The sequence below is a fragment of the Cetorhinus maximus genome, chromosome 24 (assembly GCF_964194155.1).
Source record: "Cetorhinus maximus chromosome 24, sCetMax3.hap1.1, whole genome shotgun sequence".
NCBI classification, from domain to species: domain Eukaryota; kingdom Metazoa; phylum Chordata; class Chondrichthyes; order Lamniformes; family Cetorhinidae; genus Cetorhinus; species Cetorhinus maximus.
In genome coordinates this window covers 54,567,689-54,587,583 of record NC_135902.1, presented here as the reverse complement: position 1 = coordinate 54,587,583, position 19,895 = coordinate 54,567,689, and the positions used below count along the sequence as shown (strand labels likewise).

General features: G+C 45.8%; 1 protein-coding gene across 2 annotated transcripts in view; it reads left to right on the top strand.

The window, feature by feature from the left end:
• The window catches only part of abcc3 (ATP-binding cassette, sub-family C (CFTR/MRP), member 3), a 104,117-nt gene that overhangs the window by 63,697 nt on the left and 20,525 nt on the right, over positions 1-19,895 (top strand). Inside the window, exons 20-23 of one of the 2 annotated variants that reach the window (XM_078529100.1) lie at positions 7,797-7,902; positions 12,799-12,946; positions 14,025-14,232; positions 15,451-15,761. In XM_078529100.1, the coding sequence (XP_078385226.1) occupies positions 7,797-7,902; positions 12,799-12,946; positions 14,025-14,232; positions 15,451-15,761 (773 nt within the window). The remainder of the gene's footprint in view (positions 1-7,796; positions 7,903-12,798; positions 12,947-14,024; positions 14,233-15,450; positions 15,762-19,895) is intronic. The other variant, XR_013573341.1, reaches the window with a different exon arrangement.

Genomic DNA, 19,895 nt, shown 5'->3' with positions numbered 1-19,895 from the left:
TCAGTATTTATACCTTCCAGCACTTCCAACAAAGCACTAACTTGTCCTGCCATCTTTGAAGGTGTCGAACAAGCTGAGAAGGCTGTTAATAAAACTAAATACAGGCTCCTGGGCTTTGTTAATTATGATCAGCCGCCTGCTGCAATACTGTCGTTACCACATTAGACCATAAGATGTAGAAGCAGAAGTAGGCCATTTGGCCCATCGAGTCAGCTTCGCCATTCAATGAGATCATGACTGATCTGATGATCTTCACTCCACTTCCCTGCCTTCTCCCCATAACCCTTGATTTCCTTACTGATTAAAAATCTATCTCCACCTTGAATATACTTAACCCAGCTTCTACAGCCCTCTGCGGTAAAGAATTCCACAGATTCACTACCCTCTGAGAGAAGAAATTCCTCCTCATCTCAGTTTTAAATGGGTGACCCCTTACTCTGAGATTATGCCCATTGGCCCTGGACTCTCCCACAAGGAGAAACAACCTCTCAGCATCTACCCTGTCAAACCCCTAAGAATTTCATATGTTTCAATAAGGTCGCCTCTCATTCTTCTAAACTCCAATGAGTACAGGCCCAACCTACTCAACCTCTCCTCATAAGAAAATCCCTCCATACCCAGGATCAACCCAGTGAACCTTCTCTGGACTGCCTCCCTTCCAGTATATCTTTCCTTAGATAAAGGGACCAAAACTGTTCACAGTATAGAATAGAAGTAATGGAAGAATAGAGTACAGATACAAGGCAGTTATGCTAAACCTTTAGAAAACACTGCTCAGCTTGAATAGTGTCCAATTCTGGACTTCTTACTTTAGGAAGGATGTCAAGGCCTTGGAGAGGGTGCAGGGATATACGAACATACATATGTACATTCAAACATACAAATTAGGAGCAGGAGTGGGTTACTCAGCCCCTTGAGCCTGCTCCGCCATTCAATATGATAATGGCCGATCTGAACGTAGCCTGAACCCCATATTCCTGCCTACCCCGGATAACCTTTCACCCCTTGTTAATCAAGAATCTATCTAGCTCTACCTTAAAAATATTCAAAGACTCTGCTTCCATCACCTTTTGAGGAAGACAGTTCCAAAGACTCATGACCCTCAGAGAAAAACTTTCTCCTTATCTCTCTCTTAAATGAGCGACCCCTTATTTTTAAACAGTGACCCCTAGTTCTAGATTTTTCCACAAGAGGAAACATCCTCTCCACATCCACCCTGTCAAGACCCCTCAGGATCTTGTGTTTCAATCAAGTCATCTCTTACTCTTCTAAACTCCAGTGGATACAAGCCTAGCCTGTCCAACCTTTCCTCATAAGCCAACCCGCCCACTCCTGGCATTAGCCTAGTAAACCTTCTCAGAATTGCTTCTAACACATTTACACCTTCCTTTAAATAAGGAGACCAGTACTGTGCACAAAACTTCAGATGTGGTCTCACCGATGCTCTGTATAACTGAAGCATAACCTCCTAACTTTTGTAATCAATTCCCCTCACAATAAACGATAACATTCTATTAGCTTACTGTGATGTTTGTGTTTAATGTTTTATGCTTTTGTGTAAAAGGACATTGTAGTTAAAAAGTACTATATAAAAAAACCTGACAGTAGGGTGTGCTAAGTCCTGGATGTATTGCCCTCTGGTGCAGAATGAGGAATAAAGGAACCTTCTGTTTTTTTACACAGGAATCTGGGGTTCAGAAGCAGATAGGTGCGTGTGTGTATGCATGTGTGTGTTTCATTGTTAAGAAGTGACAAAACACTTCAAATGGCGAAGAGGATGGGATCGTCATTATTAGAGGCTTTTGATCCAGCTACAATGGACTTTGTAGTTGATGTGGAGCAACAGGAACAGTTTTTCATTGCGAATGAGATTGAAAAGGAAAAGCAGGCCTCAGTCATCGGAATGAAAAATTTCACTTTACTGAGAAATCTCATTGCTCCTGACAAGCCAGCAGATAAAAGCTTTAAAGAGCTTGTGGACGTTTTTAAAAAGCGCTTCAATCCCAGACCAGCAATTATTGCTGAGAGATTCAAGTTTCACTGAAGAGAACAGCATGAGAGTGAGTCAATTTCCCAGTTCCTGGCTGAGTTGAGAAAATTTGTGGAAGATTATGACAGGAAGGTTACCTGGAAGAAGCGTTGTGTGATCACTTGGTTTGTGGACTAAGAAATGAGAGAATTCAGCGTAGATTGTTAGCGGAGCAAAGGTTGACACTGAAGGAAGTGTTCGAGATTGCGCAAAGCATAGAAATGGTAGAGAAACAAGCTGGAGATTTAAAAGCGCATTCTAACAATGCTGAAGTTAAAATAGTAAAGTCCGGGTATACTCGCCTTCAAACATGTTATCACTGTAATGGAATAGGGCATAATGCAGAAGCCTGTAAGTGGAAAATCGCTGATTGTCGTTATTATGGGGGGGAAAAAAGGACACATACAGCATGCATGTAGATCAAAGGCTGATCACAGTAAAGCAGTACCACCAAGAAAAAGGCATCACAAGGAGCACACAGACAAATCGCACTTGAAAATAAACAGGCAGTTTAAAAAGACGAATTACTTGGAAACAAGTACAAAAGTAATGCAAGTCCAGACAAGACAGAAAGTGAAGCTAACAGCGACAATGCAGAAGAGCAATGCATTCAGTCTGATCTGAAACTAGGTGAAGGACTAAAAGTTGGCATTGCTTTAAATGGTAAAATGGTTGACCCTGGAGCATCTGTTTTTATTGTTTCAGTGAAGACATGGGAGAAAATTTTCAAGAAATACCCATTAGAGAAAACCCTCCTCCAGTTTAGCACCTACACTGGTGAGCCTGTGAATATTCTTGGAACAATGCCCATTCAAGCTAAATATGGAGATCAAATAGCCACTTATTGTGAAAAGGGATCATCCATCACTTATAGGCAGGAACTGGATAAAAGAAATTCGGCTGGACTGGAATAAAATAAAGTGCATTGCAGCCCCATGTTGCAGTCCTTGTTAGACAAGCATACTGATGTCTTCAAAGAAGGTCTTGGAGTTATTAAAGACATTGAAGCCAAATTCGCTGTGAAGGCTGAAGCTTCTCCAAGGTTCTTCAAACCATGTTCAGTTCCCTACTCAATGCAACAGAAAATCGAGCAGGAACTAGAACAACTTGAAAACTTTCAGATAATTGAGAAGTTGATTATGCAGAGTGGGCAGCTCCAATAGTCCCAGTAGTAAAGGATGATGGGTCTATCAGAAAATGTGGTAACTAGAAAATCATCATTAATCCTTTCCTGGAAGTGTATCAGTACCTGCTAACGAAAATTGATCTGTTCGCTGCTCTGAATGGAGGTGAATTATTCACAAAGCTTGACTTATCACAAGCATTTTTGCAAATGCAGCTGAGTGGAAATTCCAGGAACATTGTGACTTTAAAGGTTACCTGGAAGAAGCGTTGCATGTTCGTTTGGTTTGTAGACTAAAGTGAAAGAACTCAGTGTAGATTGTTAACAGAGCAAGAGTTGACACTGAAGAAAGTGTTTGAGATTGCGCAAAGTATTGGAAGTATACAACCATCAGCACACACGCAGGTCTGTATCAATACAAACAATTACCATTTGGAATCGTGTCATCACCAGCCTTATTCCAGCAGGCCATGGACAAAATACTGCAGGGCCTCCCTGGTGTAATCTGCTTCCAAGATGACATGCTCATCACTGGGAAAAACCTCTCAGCTCATTTAGAGAACCTAAGAAGGGACCTGCATAGACGGGAAAAATACGGCATCCACTGTAAGAAATCCAAATGCTCGTTCCTGAAGCCCTCAGTGGAATACCTGGGACATGTGATCACTGAAACCGGCCTCTCAACCTCACCCAGAAAAGTGGAGGCAGTAGTGAATGCACCACAGCCTAGAAGTGTTAAGGAGCTTCATTCGTTTTTGGGACTTGTGAATTACTACGGCAAGTTCATTTCCAGTTTGGCTACCAAGGCAGCACCACTGAGTAAACTGCTGAAGAAGAATGCAAAATGGGATTGGTCACAAGCTTGTCAGGAAAGTTTTAAGGAACTCAAGCAAGAGCTCACTTCTGTTAAGCTTTACTACATGTGTAGGTGTGAGCTGACTCTGCAAGACAGTTGTTTGTTATGGGGAATCAGAGTTGTTGTTCCTCCAAAATCCCAAACATGAGTGTTAGAAGAACTTCACCTCAGTCACATGGGAATCATCAAAATGAAAGCATCGTCTACATGTATGGTGGCCACGCCTGGATAAAGACATCAAAGGCATGGTCAGTGATTGCCTTCCATACCAAGAAATGAAGTCTTCTCCTGCACCTGCCCCATTACATCCGTGGGCTTGGCCTGACCACCTACGGCAGAGACTTCATGTGGACTTTGCTGGACCACTACTCAGACATACGTTCCTGATTGTGGTGGACGCCCACACAAAGTGACCTCATGTTGTTCCCTTGAAGTTGACTACTTCAGCAAAGACCATTGATGCTCTACGGAATGTGTACGCTGCTTTTGGATAACCGGAGCAGATTGTGTCTGACAATGGCACACAGTTCAGATCATTTCGGACATTCCTGAAGAACATTGGGATCAAGTAGATTTTCATCTTGCCTTACCACCCATCCTCGAATAATGAAGCGGAGCACTTTGTCCAGACATTCAAAACGGCCGGCCAAACTGAAGGGGAGGGCGCAGACAGATTGGAAGTTGAAGCTGAAGAATGTTTTGATGATGTATTGTAACATTCCACATTCAGCAACAGATGTATCTCCTGAGCTGATGTTTGGAAGATGCCTGCGTACCAGAATGGATTTGCTGTGTCTGGATTTGAAAGGAAAGATTGGTTCAAGGCAACTTGATCAGAAAAGGTCACATGACACAAGTAAACCAGCTCATGAGTTTAGTCTGGATCAGTCTGTTTGGGTCCGAAATTACTGTGGGACACCAAAGTGGCTCCTGGGAAGAATCATCAATGTCTAGGACCACTGACCTATGATGTTGAATCTTCCTGTGGAATCTAGAAGAGACACACTGACCAGATTAGAGAAGCCAAATCCAAGGAACCAAATTTCCAGAGATCTCCAATCACAGTGGAAGATTTGTGGGAAACATCTGCTCCAGTTGGTGAAACCTGACTCGACTCAACTGACAAACCTGTAGCACCTGTAGCTGTGACTGTTGAAACTGAACAGAAACAAGTGGAACAGCAGAACCTCCCACTTCCAAGCAAACAAACTGAGATACCTAACCCAACGCCCTTCTCTAGACCAAAGTGAATCTGCAAACCGCCTGACCGATTTGTTCCTGGCTAAAGGGGGAGGAGATGTGATGTTTGTGTTTAACATTTATGCCTTTTTGTTAAAGGACATTTTAGTTAAAAAGTATTATATAAAAAAAAAACCTGACAGTAGGGTGTGCTAAGTCCCGGATGTATTGCCCTCTGGTGTAGAATAAGGAATAAAGGAACCTTTTTTTTATACTTCACTTTCCCAATTACTTGCTGTACTGGGTATTGTCCTCCTTGGAGCAGAGTGTTAAAGGAGATTTGATAGAGGTGTTCAAAATTGTGAAGGTCTTTGATAAAGTAAATAGGGAGAAAGTATTTTCAGTGATAGAAACATTGGTAACTAGTAATTGGTTTTAAAAAAAACAGGTGGGAATGAGAATATTTTTCCACACTTGAGTTGTTGTGATCTAAAATGCACTCCCCGAAAGGGCAGTGGAAGCAGATTCATTCGTAACCATGTCAAAAGGGGAACTTACTTGAAAAGGAGGAAATTGCAGGGCTGTGCGGAAAGAGCAGAGCTGAGTGGGGACTAATTGGATAACTCTTTTAAAGATCCAGCACTGTGCTGAACAGTCTCATTCTGCTTTGTAAGATTCTGTGATTAAACCGGATGGGTGGGAAGAGAAGGGCAGAACAGCTGATCAAAAGCAGTCATCAAAGGAACTTAACCCAAACTTTGTGGTGCACAGTGGGAGGGGCTGGTTTCTGGTAATCCCATCTCTCTACGCTGCGTCACTAGGAGCAGACAGGCAGGAGGCAGGCTGCTTTAAATTTCAACTCTCAGCCAGATTATAACTTGATCTCTTTTGTGCCTTTCTCCTTCCCCTCTACCACTTCACCCTCCCCAACCCCCACCCAATGCAGCAGATGATTTTCAGGATGATAAAGGTTTGTGACTCTGCAGTTATTCGTTCCAGGTCAATGTTCCCCCTGAGCTGCGTGGGCACACAGCCACGTAGCAATTGGAAATATGCCTCATGGGGAACAAACAGGCTGCGTACTAATGGCGTTTCCTTTAAGATCCGTGCATGTAATCTTAAAGGGACGACACATTATAACAAACCTGCCACACACAGCAAAGACAAATTACAGGGAACACTGGTCCAGGTTTCCATGCAGACTGGGTGAGCAGGGTGCTGATCTCGGGGTAAGTGTGGCGTTGGCATCAACGAGGCTTGACTTGTGCCACCCTAGTGCTGTTATTTTCACACGTGTTTTGAGGTAGTTTTCGGACTCTTGTCTCCCTCGGTGAGTAGGCTCATTGACCCATGGCGCAGGTCATGAACCCTGGCAAGTGCCAGGGTGTGGTTAGGCTCCTGGTACTTGCTCTGTTTAGGTGAGGCTACCCACCAAGAGCGCAAAGTCAAAAAATTAAAACTATTTTCACCAAAGGGTCAAGGGCAAATTATGAAGTGACAACAAAAGCCGTTCACGGACCCCTGAGTGCTGACAATGCTGAGCAGCAGGAAATCAGGGAGGACGAGGAGGCAGGGGATTCAAAAGAATGTAAAACTAGGCAATTGTTGTGATGGAGGACTGATCTTTATTCCCTGCTTGGCAAGCTGAAAGTCCGTGCCTGGAGGTCTCCCAGTGCCCACTGAGCCGCACTTTAGTGAGAGCCAGGCTGTCAGTAAAATCATTGTGTGACGATGTTACTTTTAAAGGTCACTTAACACAAGGCATTAGTCAGGGTGTTCACTGGTTCACTCTGTCTGTCTGTCTCGCTCTCTCTCTCTCTCTCACACCCCGCCTCTCTCTCTTTCTCTTTCTCCCCCCCCCCCCACTCTCTCTTCCCCCCCCCCACTCTCTCTTCCCCCCCCCACTCTCTCTTTCCCCCCCCCACTCTCTCTTCCCCCCCCACTCTCTCTTCCCCCCCCACTCTCTCTTCCCCCCCACTCTCTCTTCCCCCCCCACTCTCTCTCCCCCCCCCCCACTCTCTCTCCCCCCCCCCACTCTCTCTTCCCCCCCCCACTCTCTCTTCCCCCCCCCACTCTCTCTCCCCCCCCCCACTCTCTCTTCCCCCCCCCCCACTCTCTCTTCCCCCCCCTCCTCTCTCTCTCTCTCCTCCCACCCCCCTCTCTCTCTCTCCTCCCAACCCCCCTCCCTCTCCCCCTTCCCATCCTTCTGAGCTGAGTGAAGGCCAAGCTAAGGCTGCGTTCACTTCTCTGCAGTGTGCTCCTATTGGTTTATGTTTCAGTGATGGAGGGAGTGTTACCAGCTGGTCTCCCAGTAAATGTTCTCTGATCCAGGACTTTCCCCTGAACCAGTGACTCTCCCACTGTCCTGTCTCATGCTGTTCAAAATCAACACACTACAGAACTGATTATGAAATAAATTCCAATCTTTTGTCAGTTTTGAACCAGCTTATCAGCCAACAGCAAAGTGACTGCCCCATGCAGCCCCCACAGCAAGGTTCTCCATGGCCAGTGTTATAGGATTCTGCTATGTTCACACCATGTAACTACTTGCACAGGAAAGCGCTGCCTGATTCTCTCCTATTGTGACTAAACCCTTCCTTGTTCCATAGTGCTGGATGAAGAGCAAGAGTTTCTTGGGGAGGATACCCTCAGTGACCACATTGACCTGAGTGACCCTGAGCCCTCAGCAGCAGAGGCACGGAAACAATTCATGAGGTGAGCTTACAGTTCTGTACCACACTATCCATTCACTCGGAGCTGCACAGTTGATGTCTGGAGAATCTTAAAGCTGGTGCCAGAGCTCCTTCGAGTAGCTCAGTGGCTGCATGGACTCATCGGTGTGGTACTGAGTCTCACAGAACAGGAAGATCCCAGTTTTGATCCTGTTCTGTGTTGAGTTCGTTGAATCCAGCTAGGGGGCAGCAGGAGGGAGAACTACAACTGCAGTAATTGGGACAAACATCAATCAGTTCCCCTGTTCCTGATCTCAATCCACTAACTCCTACCAGCTGTATATGGCTGAATGGTATAGGATGATATGACCAGTAACCCACAAGTTCAAATCCATTTATGATAAGTTTTGAAATTGAATTCAATAAATATAGTCATTGGTTTTAATATTTGCAGTTGCCTCGGCCACAAGCTCTGGAATTCCTCCCTAAACCTCTCTGCCGCTTTACCTCACTTTCCTCCTTTAAGACACTCCTTAAAATCTACCTCTTTGACCAAGCTTTTGGTCATCTGACCTAAGGTCTCCTTATGTGGCTCCGAGTCACATTTTGTTTTATTGTACTCCTGTGAGGTGCTTTGGGATGTTTTATTGCATTAAAGGTGCTATATAAGTTGTTATCAATGCTTGAGATGTGGGCATCACTGGCATTTATAGTCTATTCCTATTTGCCCTGTAAAGGTGGTGGTAAACTGTTTAAATTTAAGAGTTGACCATGTTGGTGTGGGACTGGAATCACATATAAACCCAGACCAAGTAAGGATGGCAGGTTTCCTTCCCTAAAGTTAGTGAAGTAATTGGGTTTTTGGGTCAATCCAAAGAAATTTGATTTCAAAGAAATCATTCAAAGAAATTCCAAAGCAATTTACAGCCAAATTGCGCATATCATTCCCCTATTTAAGAGGGGGAAACGAGGAATTATAGACCAGTTAGCCAACCATCTGTTGTTGGGAAATTACTAGAGCCTATAATGAAAGGATAGGGTGACTTTCATTCTTCAGCTGATTAGAGCCAGTGTGGACTTGTAAAGGGTAGGTCATGCCTGATGATTTTTTGAAGAGGTGACGAAAGGGGAATGTTAATGGGTGTTATTTATGTGGGCTTCCAGAAGGCATTTGATAAAGTTCCTCATAAGAGTTGGAGTTGGAGCTCATGGAATTGAAAGCAGATTAGTGACCTGGTTAGGAAACTGGCTGTATGACAGGAGACAGAGAGTAGGGATAACAGGCGGGTCCTTGAATTGGCAGGATGTGATTAGTGGTGGCTCATGAGGATCTATGTTGGGGCCTCAACCATTCACCATATTTATTAATGACTTAGATGATAGGATAAAAAGCCACATATCCCAAATTTACCGATGACACAAAGATAGGTGGCTTTGCAGTGTAGATGGAAGCATAAAATTATAGCGATATTGAAAGATTAAGTGAATGGGAAAAACTGGGACAAATGAATTTCAATGTTGAAAAATGTGAGGTCATCCACTTTGGACCTGAAAAGTATAGAACAGGATGCTTTCAAAATGGTGACAAACTACAAACAGGGATGGTTCAAAAAAATTAGAGGTTCAGGTAAACAGATCATTAAAATGTCATAAACAGGAACAGAAAATAATGAAAAAGACTAATGGAATGCTGGCCTTTATAGCTGGAGATTAGAATACAAGGAGGTTGAATCATACTTCAGCAATACAAAGACCTGGTTAGACCACATCTGCAGTTCTGGGCATCTTAGCAAGGATATATTGGCCTTAGAGGGAGCACAGTGTAGATTTACCAGAATGAAACCTGGACTTCGAGGGTTAAATCACGAGGAGAGATTACACAAACTAGAAGGTTATGGGGAGAACTGATTGAAATTTTCAGGATGTTAATGGGAATGGATAGGGTAGATAGAGAGAAACTATTTCCACTGGTTGGGGAGACCAGGGCTAGGGGGCAGAGTCTAAAAATTAGAACTAGACCTTTCAGAAGTGAAATTAGGAAACACCTCTCCACACAAAGAGTGGGGGAAGTTTGGAACTCTATTCCACGAATGGGAACTGACGTGAGATCAGTTGGTAATATAAATCTGAAATCGATAATTTTTTTTGTCTAATATGCGGTGACAGCGGGTCACAGATCAGCATTGAATGATGGGGTAAACTCAAGGGGCCGAATGGCCTCTTCCTGTTCCTATGTTTGCAGCCAATAAAGTAATTTTGAAGCATAGTGACTGTTGTAGGAGCAACCGGCTAAGTTGTATTTCAGATAAAAGCAAAATACTGTGGGTGCTGGAAACCTGAAATAAAAACAAAACTTGCTGGAAAAACTCAGCAGGTCTGACAGCCTCTGTGGAGAGAAAGACAGAGTTAACGTTTCGAGTCCGTATGACTCTTCTTCAGAACTAGAGAAGTGAAAATGTGGTGAAATACACCCCAGAGTTCTGAAGGAGATAGCTGAAGAGATAGCGGAGGCGTTAGTGGTGATCTTTCAGGAATCACTCAAGTCAGGGAGGGTCCCAGAGGATTGGAAAATCGCTAATGTAACCCCCCTGTTTAAGAAGGGAGTGAGGCAAAAGACGGGAAATTACAGGCCGATTAGCCTGACCTTGGTCGTTGGTAAGATTTTAGAGTCCATTATTAAGGATGAGATTTCAGAATACTTGGAAGTGCATGGTAAAATAGGGCAAAGTCAGCATGGTTTCATCAAGGGGAGGTCATGCCTGACAAATCTGTTAGAATTCTTTGAGGAGGTAATGAGTAGGTTAGACAAAGGAGAGCCAATGGATGTTATCTACTTGGACTTCCAGAAGGCCTTTGACAAGGTGCCGCACAGGAGGCTGCTCAGTAAGATAAGAGCCCATGGTGTTAGAGGCAAGGTACTAGCATGGATAGAAGATTGGCTGTCTGGCAGGAGGCAGAGAGTGGGGATAAGGGGGTCCTTCTCAGGATGGCGGCTGGCGACTAGTGGAGTTCCGCAGGGGTCAGTGTTGGGACCACAACTTTTCACTTTATACATTAATGATCTAGATGAAGGAACTGAGGGCATCCTGGCTAAGTTTGCAGATGATACAAAGATAGGTGGAGGGACAGGTAGTACTGAGGAGGCGGGGAGGCTGCAGAAGGATTTGGACAGGTTAGGAGAATGGGCAAAGAAGTGGCAGATGGAATACAACGTGGGCAAGTGTGAGGTCATGCACTTTGGTAGGAAGAATAGAGGCATAGACTATTTTCTAAATGGGGAGAGAATTCAGAAATCTGGAGTGCAATGGGACTTGGGAGTCCTAGTCCAGGATTCTCTTAAGGTTAACTTGTAGGTTGAGTCGGTAGTTAGGAAGGCAAATGCAATGTTGGCATTTATTTCAAGAGGACTAGAATATAAAAGCAGGGATGTGCTGCTGAGGCTTTATAAGGCTCTGGTCAGACCACATTTAGAATATTGTGAGCAATTTTGGGCCCCGTATCTCAGGAAGGATGTTCTGGCCCTGGAGAGGGTCCAGAGGAGGTTCACGAGAACGATCCCAGGAATGAAAGGCTTAACATATGAGGAACGTTTGAGGACTCTGGGTCTATACTCGATGGAGTTTAGAAGGATGAGGGGGGATCTTATTGAAACTTAAAGAATACTGAAAGGGCTGGATAGAGTGGACGTGGGGAAGATGTTTCCATTAGTAGGAGAGACTAGGACCCGAGGGCACAGCCTCAGAGTAAAGGGAAGACCTTTTAGAATAGAGATGAGGAGAAACTTCTTTAGCCAGAGAGTGGTGAATCTATGGAATTCATTGCCACAGAAGGCTGTGTAGGCCAGGTCATTGAGTGTATTTAAGACGGAGATAGATAGGTTCTTGATTGGTAAGGGGATCAAAGGTTACGGGGAGAAGGCAGGAGAATGGGGTTGAGAAACTTATCAGCCATGATTGAATGGTGGAGCAGACTCAATGGGCCGAATGGCCTAATTTCTGCTCCTATGTCTTATGGTCTTATGGTTTAAGGGGGTGGGACAGGTGAAGCTGGATAGAAGGCCAGTGGTAGGTGGAGGCAAAGGAGAGATTGCAAAAGATGTCGTAAACAAAAGGTGGAAGGGGTGTTGATGGTTGTGAGACTGGCTAAAGGAGGTGCTGATGGTGACATTAAGAGTAGAAAGCAGGATGGGCAAGTGACAGATGGTCCTAGTGGAGGTGGGGTGGGAACGGTGTGGGAAGAAAGATCGAAATAGGCTAAAAGGTGGGAATAAAACAATGATTGGAAATAAATTTTAAAAATTTTTTTGTTTACGACATCTTTTGCAATCTCTCCTTTGCCTCCACCTATCACTGGCCTTCTATCCAGCTTCACCTGCCCCACCCCCTTAAACAGTATATATTTCGCCACATTTCTACTTCTCTTTAGTTCTGAAGAAGAGTCATACAGACTCAAAATGTTAACTCTGTCTTTCCACAGATGCTGTCAGACCTGCTGAGTTTTTCCAGCAATTTTTGAAGTTGTATTTCAGTGTTGGATGTTGCCCGTAACACAGGATAACTCCCCTGCTCTTTGAAATAGAACTGTGGGACCTTTTATGGCCACGCATAGGGAAATGGTCGCATAGTGGTAATGCCACTGGACTAGTAATCCAGAGGCCCAGGCTAATGCTCTAGGGACATGGGTTCAAATCCCACTATAGCAGTTGGTGGAATTTAAATATAAAATCTGGACTATAAAGCTAGCCATAGTAATGGTCACTATGACAATTATCATTTTTTTGTAAAAACCGATCAGGTTCACGAATGTACTTTTAGGGAAGGAAATCTGACATCCTTACCCAGTCTGTGACATGTTGAGATTTATGCCATTGTTCTGTTCCCTCACTGACTGATCCAAGGCGACAGTTTCCTAATTCTATTTGCTCTTCCTCCAATATCAGACAAATCAGTATGATCTCTTCCGATGGAGAGACATCCACATGGAAATCCACGAGGAGGCGCCTGAGTGAGAAGAAGAAGGTGGCAGAGAGTGCTCCAAAGAATGCATCAAAGGACCTGATCCAGGCTGAGACAGCAGAAACTGGGAGGGTAAGCTCACACAATTCAGACAGTCCTGATTCCCGTCACTCTTGGCTAACTGGGAGGGTAAGCTCACACAATGCAGACAGTCCTGATTCCCGTCACTCTTGGCTAACTGGGAGGGTAAGCTCACACAATGCAGACAGTCCTGATTCCCGTCACTCTTGGCTGCTGTGTTCACATGCCACTCTCCACAGTGGAGCAGAGATGTCAGTAGTGGACACACAGCATTTCCTCAGGAGTTCTCTCTTTGTCTGTGGGTAATTGCCTGGCCACAGTAACTGACTCAAGTCTCCACATATTCATCTCAGGACGTGGGCATCACTGGCAAGGCCAGCATTTATTGCCTATTGCTAATTCCCCACAAGAAGGCGGTGATCACTGCTTTGTCAACTGAGTGCCATTTCAGAGGCAGTTAAGAGTAAGCCACTCTTGCTGTGGGTCTGGAGTCACATACAGGCCAGACCGGGTAAGGATGACAGGTTTCTTTCTCTAAAGGACATCAGTGAATCAGATGGGTTTTTACGACAATCTGCCAACTTCGTTAAAAACTTTTACTGAAAGCAGTATTTATTACTTCCAGATTTTTGAGAACTGAATTCATATTCCAAAAGTCCAATGGTGGGATTTGAACTCTTGTTTTCTGGATTATTAGTGCAGTAACAGAACAATGACAGTACCTGATATTTGAAATAAGGAGCAGTGGGTATAGCTCAGATGGAAGGATAGTAGAGGAAACTATGTCAGCAGTGAGGGTAATTATTCCTGGGTGACATTGAAACTACAGCACAGAAACAGGCCATCTGACCCAACTGGTCAATGCTGGTGTTTGTGCTCTACACAAGCCTCCTTCCACCCTACTTCAATACTTCCTTTCAGCGTATCCTTCTTGGAGGTTGGAGACATGGAGTGATGTGAGGATTGAGCTACACAGCACTGTGGGGATTGTTAAAATAATGGATTACGGAAGTAAGTGCTTGGTTTCAGCCGTGCTGTCAGGAGGTGGGACAGGGAGCAGGAGCATAACGCGTAAACGAGCAATTGGCCCAAAGAATGGTGGGTGACTGAGCCTGTGTTTCCATGGCAGGTTAAATTGATTGTGTTCTGGCAGTACTTGAAGGCAGTCGGTCCCTTCATCTCGGTTGTGATTTGTATCCTGTACTGCTGCCAGAACGCTGCAGCGATTGGTGCCAGCTTCTGGCTAAGTGACTGGACCAACGACCCTGTCGTCAACGGGACACAGCACCAAACGTACATGCGGGTAGGAGTGTACGCGGCACTTGGCTTCACACAAGGTAAGGCCCAACTTACACCTGGAAACCAGGAGGAGGGAAGATGCTCATTAGCAGCTGATAGAACTTTCTGCTAGTGAAATAGACAGGGCTGGGGTGGTCTGCGCCAATCGGGAGTTTGGCATATGTAAAACAAATGATTTTATCACCCAGTAGTTAAAGGGAGGGGGAGCTCCTCACAGAGATTTGCGAAAATCTCTAGACTTCAATGTTGGAAGGTGGGAGAGGGCTTTGGACAGTAGCTTTAAGCTGCAAATGTCAGTGTTTGTGAATCTGACAACTGAACATCATTATTCTGGTTCCTAAACATTGCTAAAATAAATTACTATTTATTTAAACATTTTTCCCCAATTTTTAGCAAAAGGTTTTGGTTCATGCCCACACCTTCACTGAACTGCAATGAATCTGACTCTAGTATTAATCCCTTCAAGGTTCACCTATCTAATTGGTTGACTGACATCTTCAACACATACAAGGGGTTGACTGACTCCACAGGGGGTGGGGTGGGGGTAGTGGGGATGGTTGGGGAGGGGTAGCGGGGATGGCGGGGGAGGGGTAGCGGGGATGGCGGGGGAGGGGTAGCGGGGATGGCGGGGGAGGGGTAGCGGGGATGGCGGGGGAGGGGTAGCGGGGATGGGGTAGCGGGGATGGAGGGGGAGGGGTAGCGGGGATGGAGGGGGAGGGGTAGCGGGGATGGAGGGGGAGGGGTAGCGGGGATGGAGGGGGAGGGGTAGCGGGGATGGAGGGGGAGGGGTAGCGGGGATGGAGGGGGAGGGGTAGCGGGGATGGAGGGGGAGGGGTAGCGGGGATGGAGGGGGAGGGGTAGCGGGGATGGAGGGGGAGGGGTAGCGGGGATGGAGGGGGAGGGGTAGCGGGGATGGAGGGGGAGGGGTAGCGGGGATGGAGGGGGAAGGGTAGCGGGGATGGAGGGGGAGGGGTAGCGGGGATGGTGGGGGCGGGATTGGCGGGGAGGGGTGGATGGGGATGGTGGGGAGGGCTGGGGTGGCGGGGAGGGGTGGGGGAGGGGTTGGTGGAGAGGGCTGGGGTAGCGGGGAGGGGTGGGGATGGCAGGTTAGGGTTGGCAGGGTAGGTGTGAGGTTGGTGGGGGCAAGGTGGGGTTTGCATTGGAGGGGGCTGGGCTGCAGGGGGTGGGGGTGGGACTGAGATGTGTAGTCTGTGTGCTAATCTCCACTCTGGAACTGCATTATGTTTCCATCACAGGGATCCTAGTTATGACCTCCTCCTTCACAATGGCATTTGGAGGCCTGGGGGCTGCTCGACAGCTCCACGCACGGCTCCTGGACAACAAGTTACACACACCGCAGGCATTCTTTGACACCACACCCATTGGACGCATCATCAATCGCTTCGGCAAGGACGTGAACGTGATTGATGAAGTGATTCCGCTGACTTTCCGGATGTTCCTCATGACGTTTTTTGTCTCCCTATCCACCATGATAGTAGTAACAGCCAGTACCCCGTGGTTCACTCTGCTTATCGTGCCACTGGCCATTGTGTACTTCCTCGTACAGGTATCTCCTGAGTCACCTCTCCATTTTCTTACAGACACACTGGTGCAAAGGATGATGGAATGGCCAAAAGTTTATTCTTTTTGGAAGAGGGAGCCTCACTGTCAGAGCGTCTCAAAGTGACAACGAATTCCAATTCAAATTGACAAACTCTACTCCCAATTCTGGGGATTGATTGAGCCGGATTAATATAAGTAGCGATACACTCAGTAACACAGGGTGCTCTGGAGAGAGAGGTTACTGAATGACAGTGTGGGGGAGCGGGATTAACATATTAGAGATGCAGTCAGGGACACACTAATGTGATCATGTCTCTTCTAAAAATCAAATTCAGTAATGTGGCTGACACTGGGGCTCCCTCACGTTTGCTTGTGTTTCTCTTTTGCATAATTTTGCTTGGTTTGGTGTTGTCAGTGTTTGTGAATCACCTTCTATTCTCTGCCAACACAAAGTTACTCATTGTAGTCTGAATGTGACCATCACTTTCTGGCTGTGAAGTAACTGGAGAAAATGTGAGGCTGTGGAATGGTGTATCTCACATTTGTTTTTGTTGTCTGTTAATTTAACATACTGACAATCAGCTTGGTGCATGTGTGACTGTCATGGCATGTACCTTCTCCAACCAGGCTATACCCCAGACAGTGAACCCCCTGCATGCCCACCTACCTCACTCTGCCCAGCCACTGTGACTGAGGGATATGCTCATTATATCAGCATCCGGAACTCAAGCACCCCACAGCACAGGCCCAAAGCATGTGAATTTTAGCAAAGTTACACTCAGAATGAGTGTGGCTTGGAGAATTGGTGCTAATGCTGTGACACTCTTTTCTGCCCACACTCCCTTTGTGTATTAGGTAAGTCTGGGGTGAAATGGAGCCGTGTAGATCTATCTACCCCAAGTCTAATCCCGGTCCTGTAAAATGGGGATTATAACACACACACCCATGTGTGACACAAATAGGCCAAACAGCAGAAACTAACGCCAGAAATTGTACTTTGTACATTGTTTTAATGCATTGTATTAATTTGGGATGAGGAAAACTGGCTCTGGTCTTGGGGAGATAACATCTGGGGGCTTGTGCCAAAATTGGGAGAGCTGTCCCATGGGCTAGTCAAGCAACAGCCTGACATAGTCAATACTCGAGTATTGCTGAAAAAAGAGACACTTTTTTGTTGAAGCTTTCTGTCTTGCACTCATCTTACCCATGACTGGTTCTGCATAACGTGAATTGGCCAAATAGTTGGGCCAATTGTTACAACCAGTTTTGAGCAAGTTTTCCAGATACAAGGTGAAGGATTCCTTCACATTTGCGAAGACCATACAGCACTTGCATATCGATAGCAATGCTGTGTCCATGTGCTCATTTGACATTGCTAGCCTATTCACCAATGTCCCACTTAAGGAAGCCATAGATATTTGCGCAGCGGCACTATAACATGGTGATCTAAACCCACCACCATTGCGTGAATCAGTATTCATTGAGCTTATGAACTCAGCAACTCACACAGTTGAGTTCAGTTTTCATGACACTATGTATGCCCAATGAGATGGTGTTGCCATGGGATCCCCTCTAGGCCCAGCTCTCGCAAATATCTTTGTTGGGTTCCATGAGAAACATATCTTCGATGGAATGACACCTAACCTCCTACCCCTCATATTTCCGATATGTGGATGATACATTTGTTATATTTAAATCCATAGCTGCATGTAATAATTTCTTTACATGTCTGAATGGGTTCTATACTGTGCTCAAATTCACCTTTGAAATGGAGCAGTCAAATGAACTCCCCTTCCTTGATGTACTAGTTGAGAAATCCGTCAGGGGGTTCTCTACCACGGTCTACCACAAGCTGACCTTTACTGGTCAATATATGCGTTGGGATTCTTAACAGTTCCACACACTATACGATTGGTCTTATCAGCAAACCTTATTAATAGGACCTGAGCCATTTGCTCACCATGCAAGCTTGATACTGAAATAGGGGCATCAAAGGCATCCTGCAGGATAATGGCTACCCTGATCAGATCATTTCACACTGTATATCACACAAACTCATGGGCCTAAGGCCGTCACTTTCGGCCCTGAAAAGTGCCCAGTCTACCTCTGATTACCCTTCATGCTGCTACTATGCAGTAACAACACAAGTGGTATTCGCCACTAACAGGATGCTGCCATTGAGCCAAAAAGGCGCTCTGCCTATCACACTGGACACAGGCATCCAGTCACAAAAACACCCCTTGACCATCACCCTCTGCTTCCTGCCACTCAGCCAATTCGATCCAATTTGCCAAATTGCTTTGGATCCCATCGACTCTTACCTTCGTCATCAGTCTCCCATGCGGGACCTTATCAAAAGCCTTGCTAAAGTCCAAGTGGACTACGTCAAATGCATTGCCCTCATCTACACACCTGGCCAGCTCTTTGAAAAATTCAATCAGATTGGTCAGACATGACCTCCCCTTAACAAAACCATGCTGACTGTCCTTGATTAATCCCTGCCTCTCCAAGTGTAGATTAATTCTACAGATTAATCCCTCAGAATTGCTTCCAATAGTTTCCCCACCACTGAGGTTAGACTCACTGGCCTGTAGTTCCCAGGTTTATCCCTTCCTCCCTTCTTGAATAACGATACCACACTCACTGGCTGTCCTCCAGTCCTCTGGCACTCCTCCCGTGGCCAGAGAGATATTGAAAATTATTGCCAGCACCCCTGCTATCTCCTCCCTTGCCTCACTCAACAGCCTGGGATGAATTTCATCCGGGCCTGGAGATTTATCTACTTTTAATACTGTGTGCTGGTGGTGGAGGGAGCGAATGTTGAAGGTGTTGGATGAGGTGCCAATCAAGTGGGCTGCTTTGTCCTGGATGGTGTTGAGCTTATTGAGTGTTGCTGGAGCTGCATTCATCCAGGGAAGTGGAGAGTATTCCATCACACTCCTGACTTGTGCCTTGTAGATGGTGGACATGCTTCGGTGACTCAGGAGGTGAGTTACTCACCACAGAATTCCTAGCCTCTGACCTGTTCTTGTAGCCACAGTATTTATATGGCTAGTCCAGTTCAGTTTCTGGTCAGTGGTAATCCCCAGGATATTGATAGTGGGGGATTCAGCGATGGTAGTGCTATTGAATGTCAAAGGAAGATAGTTAGATTCTCTCTTGTTGTATGGTCATTGCTTGACACTTGTGTGGCACCAATGTTACTTACCACTTATCAGCCCAAGCCTGAATGTTGTCCGGGTCTTGCTGCATATGGACATGAACTGCTTCAGTATCTGAGGAGTCACGAGTGCTGCTGAACATTGCACAATCATCAGCAAACTTCTGACCTTATGATGGAAGGAAGGTCATTGATGAAGCAGCTGAAGATGGTTGGGCCAAGGACACAAGCCTGAGGAACTCCTGTAGTGATGTCCTAGAACTGAGATGATTGACCTCCAACAACCACAACCATCTTCCTTGGTGCCAGGTATGAGTCCAGCCAATGGATAGTTTTCCCCAATTCCCATTGACTTCAGTTTTGCTAAACTCGGTCAAATGTGGCCTCAATGTCAAGGGCAGTCACTCTAACCTCACCTCTGCATTTCAGCTCTTTTGTCCATGTTTGAACCAAGGCTGTAATGAGGTCAGGGGCTGAGTGGTCCTGGAAGACCCTAAACTGAGCATCAGTGAGCAGGTTATTGCTGAGTTAGTGCCACTTGATAGCACGTTCCATCACTTTGCTCATGATCGAGAGTTGACCGATGGGGTGGTAATTGGCCGGGTTGGATTTGTCCTGCTTTTGTGGACGGGACACCCAGTCAATTTTCAACATTGCTGAGTAGATGCCTGTGTTGTAGCTGTATTGGAACAGCTTGACTAGGGGCGCGGCTAGTTCTGGAGCACAAGTCTTCAGTACTATTGCTGAAATATTGTCAGGGCCCATAGTCTTTGCAGTATCCAAAGACTTCAGCCATTTCCTGATATCACATGGAGTGAATCGAATTGGATGAAGACTGGCATCTGTGATGCTGGGGGCCTCCGGAGGAGGCTGAGATGGATCATCCACTCGGCACTTCTGGCTGAAGATTGTTGCCAATGCTTCAGCCTTATCTTTTGTACTGATGTGCTGGGCTGGAGAGTTTTAGTTATGAGGAGA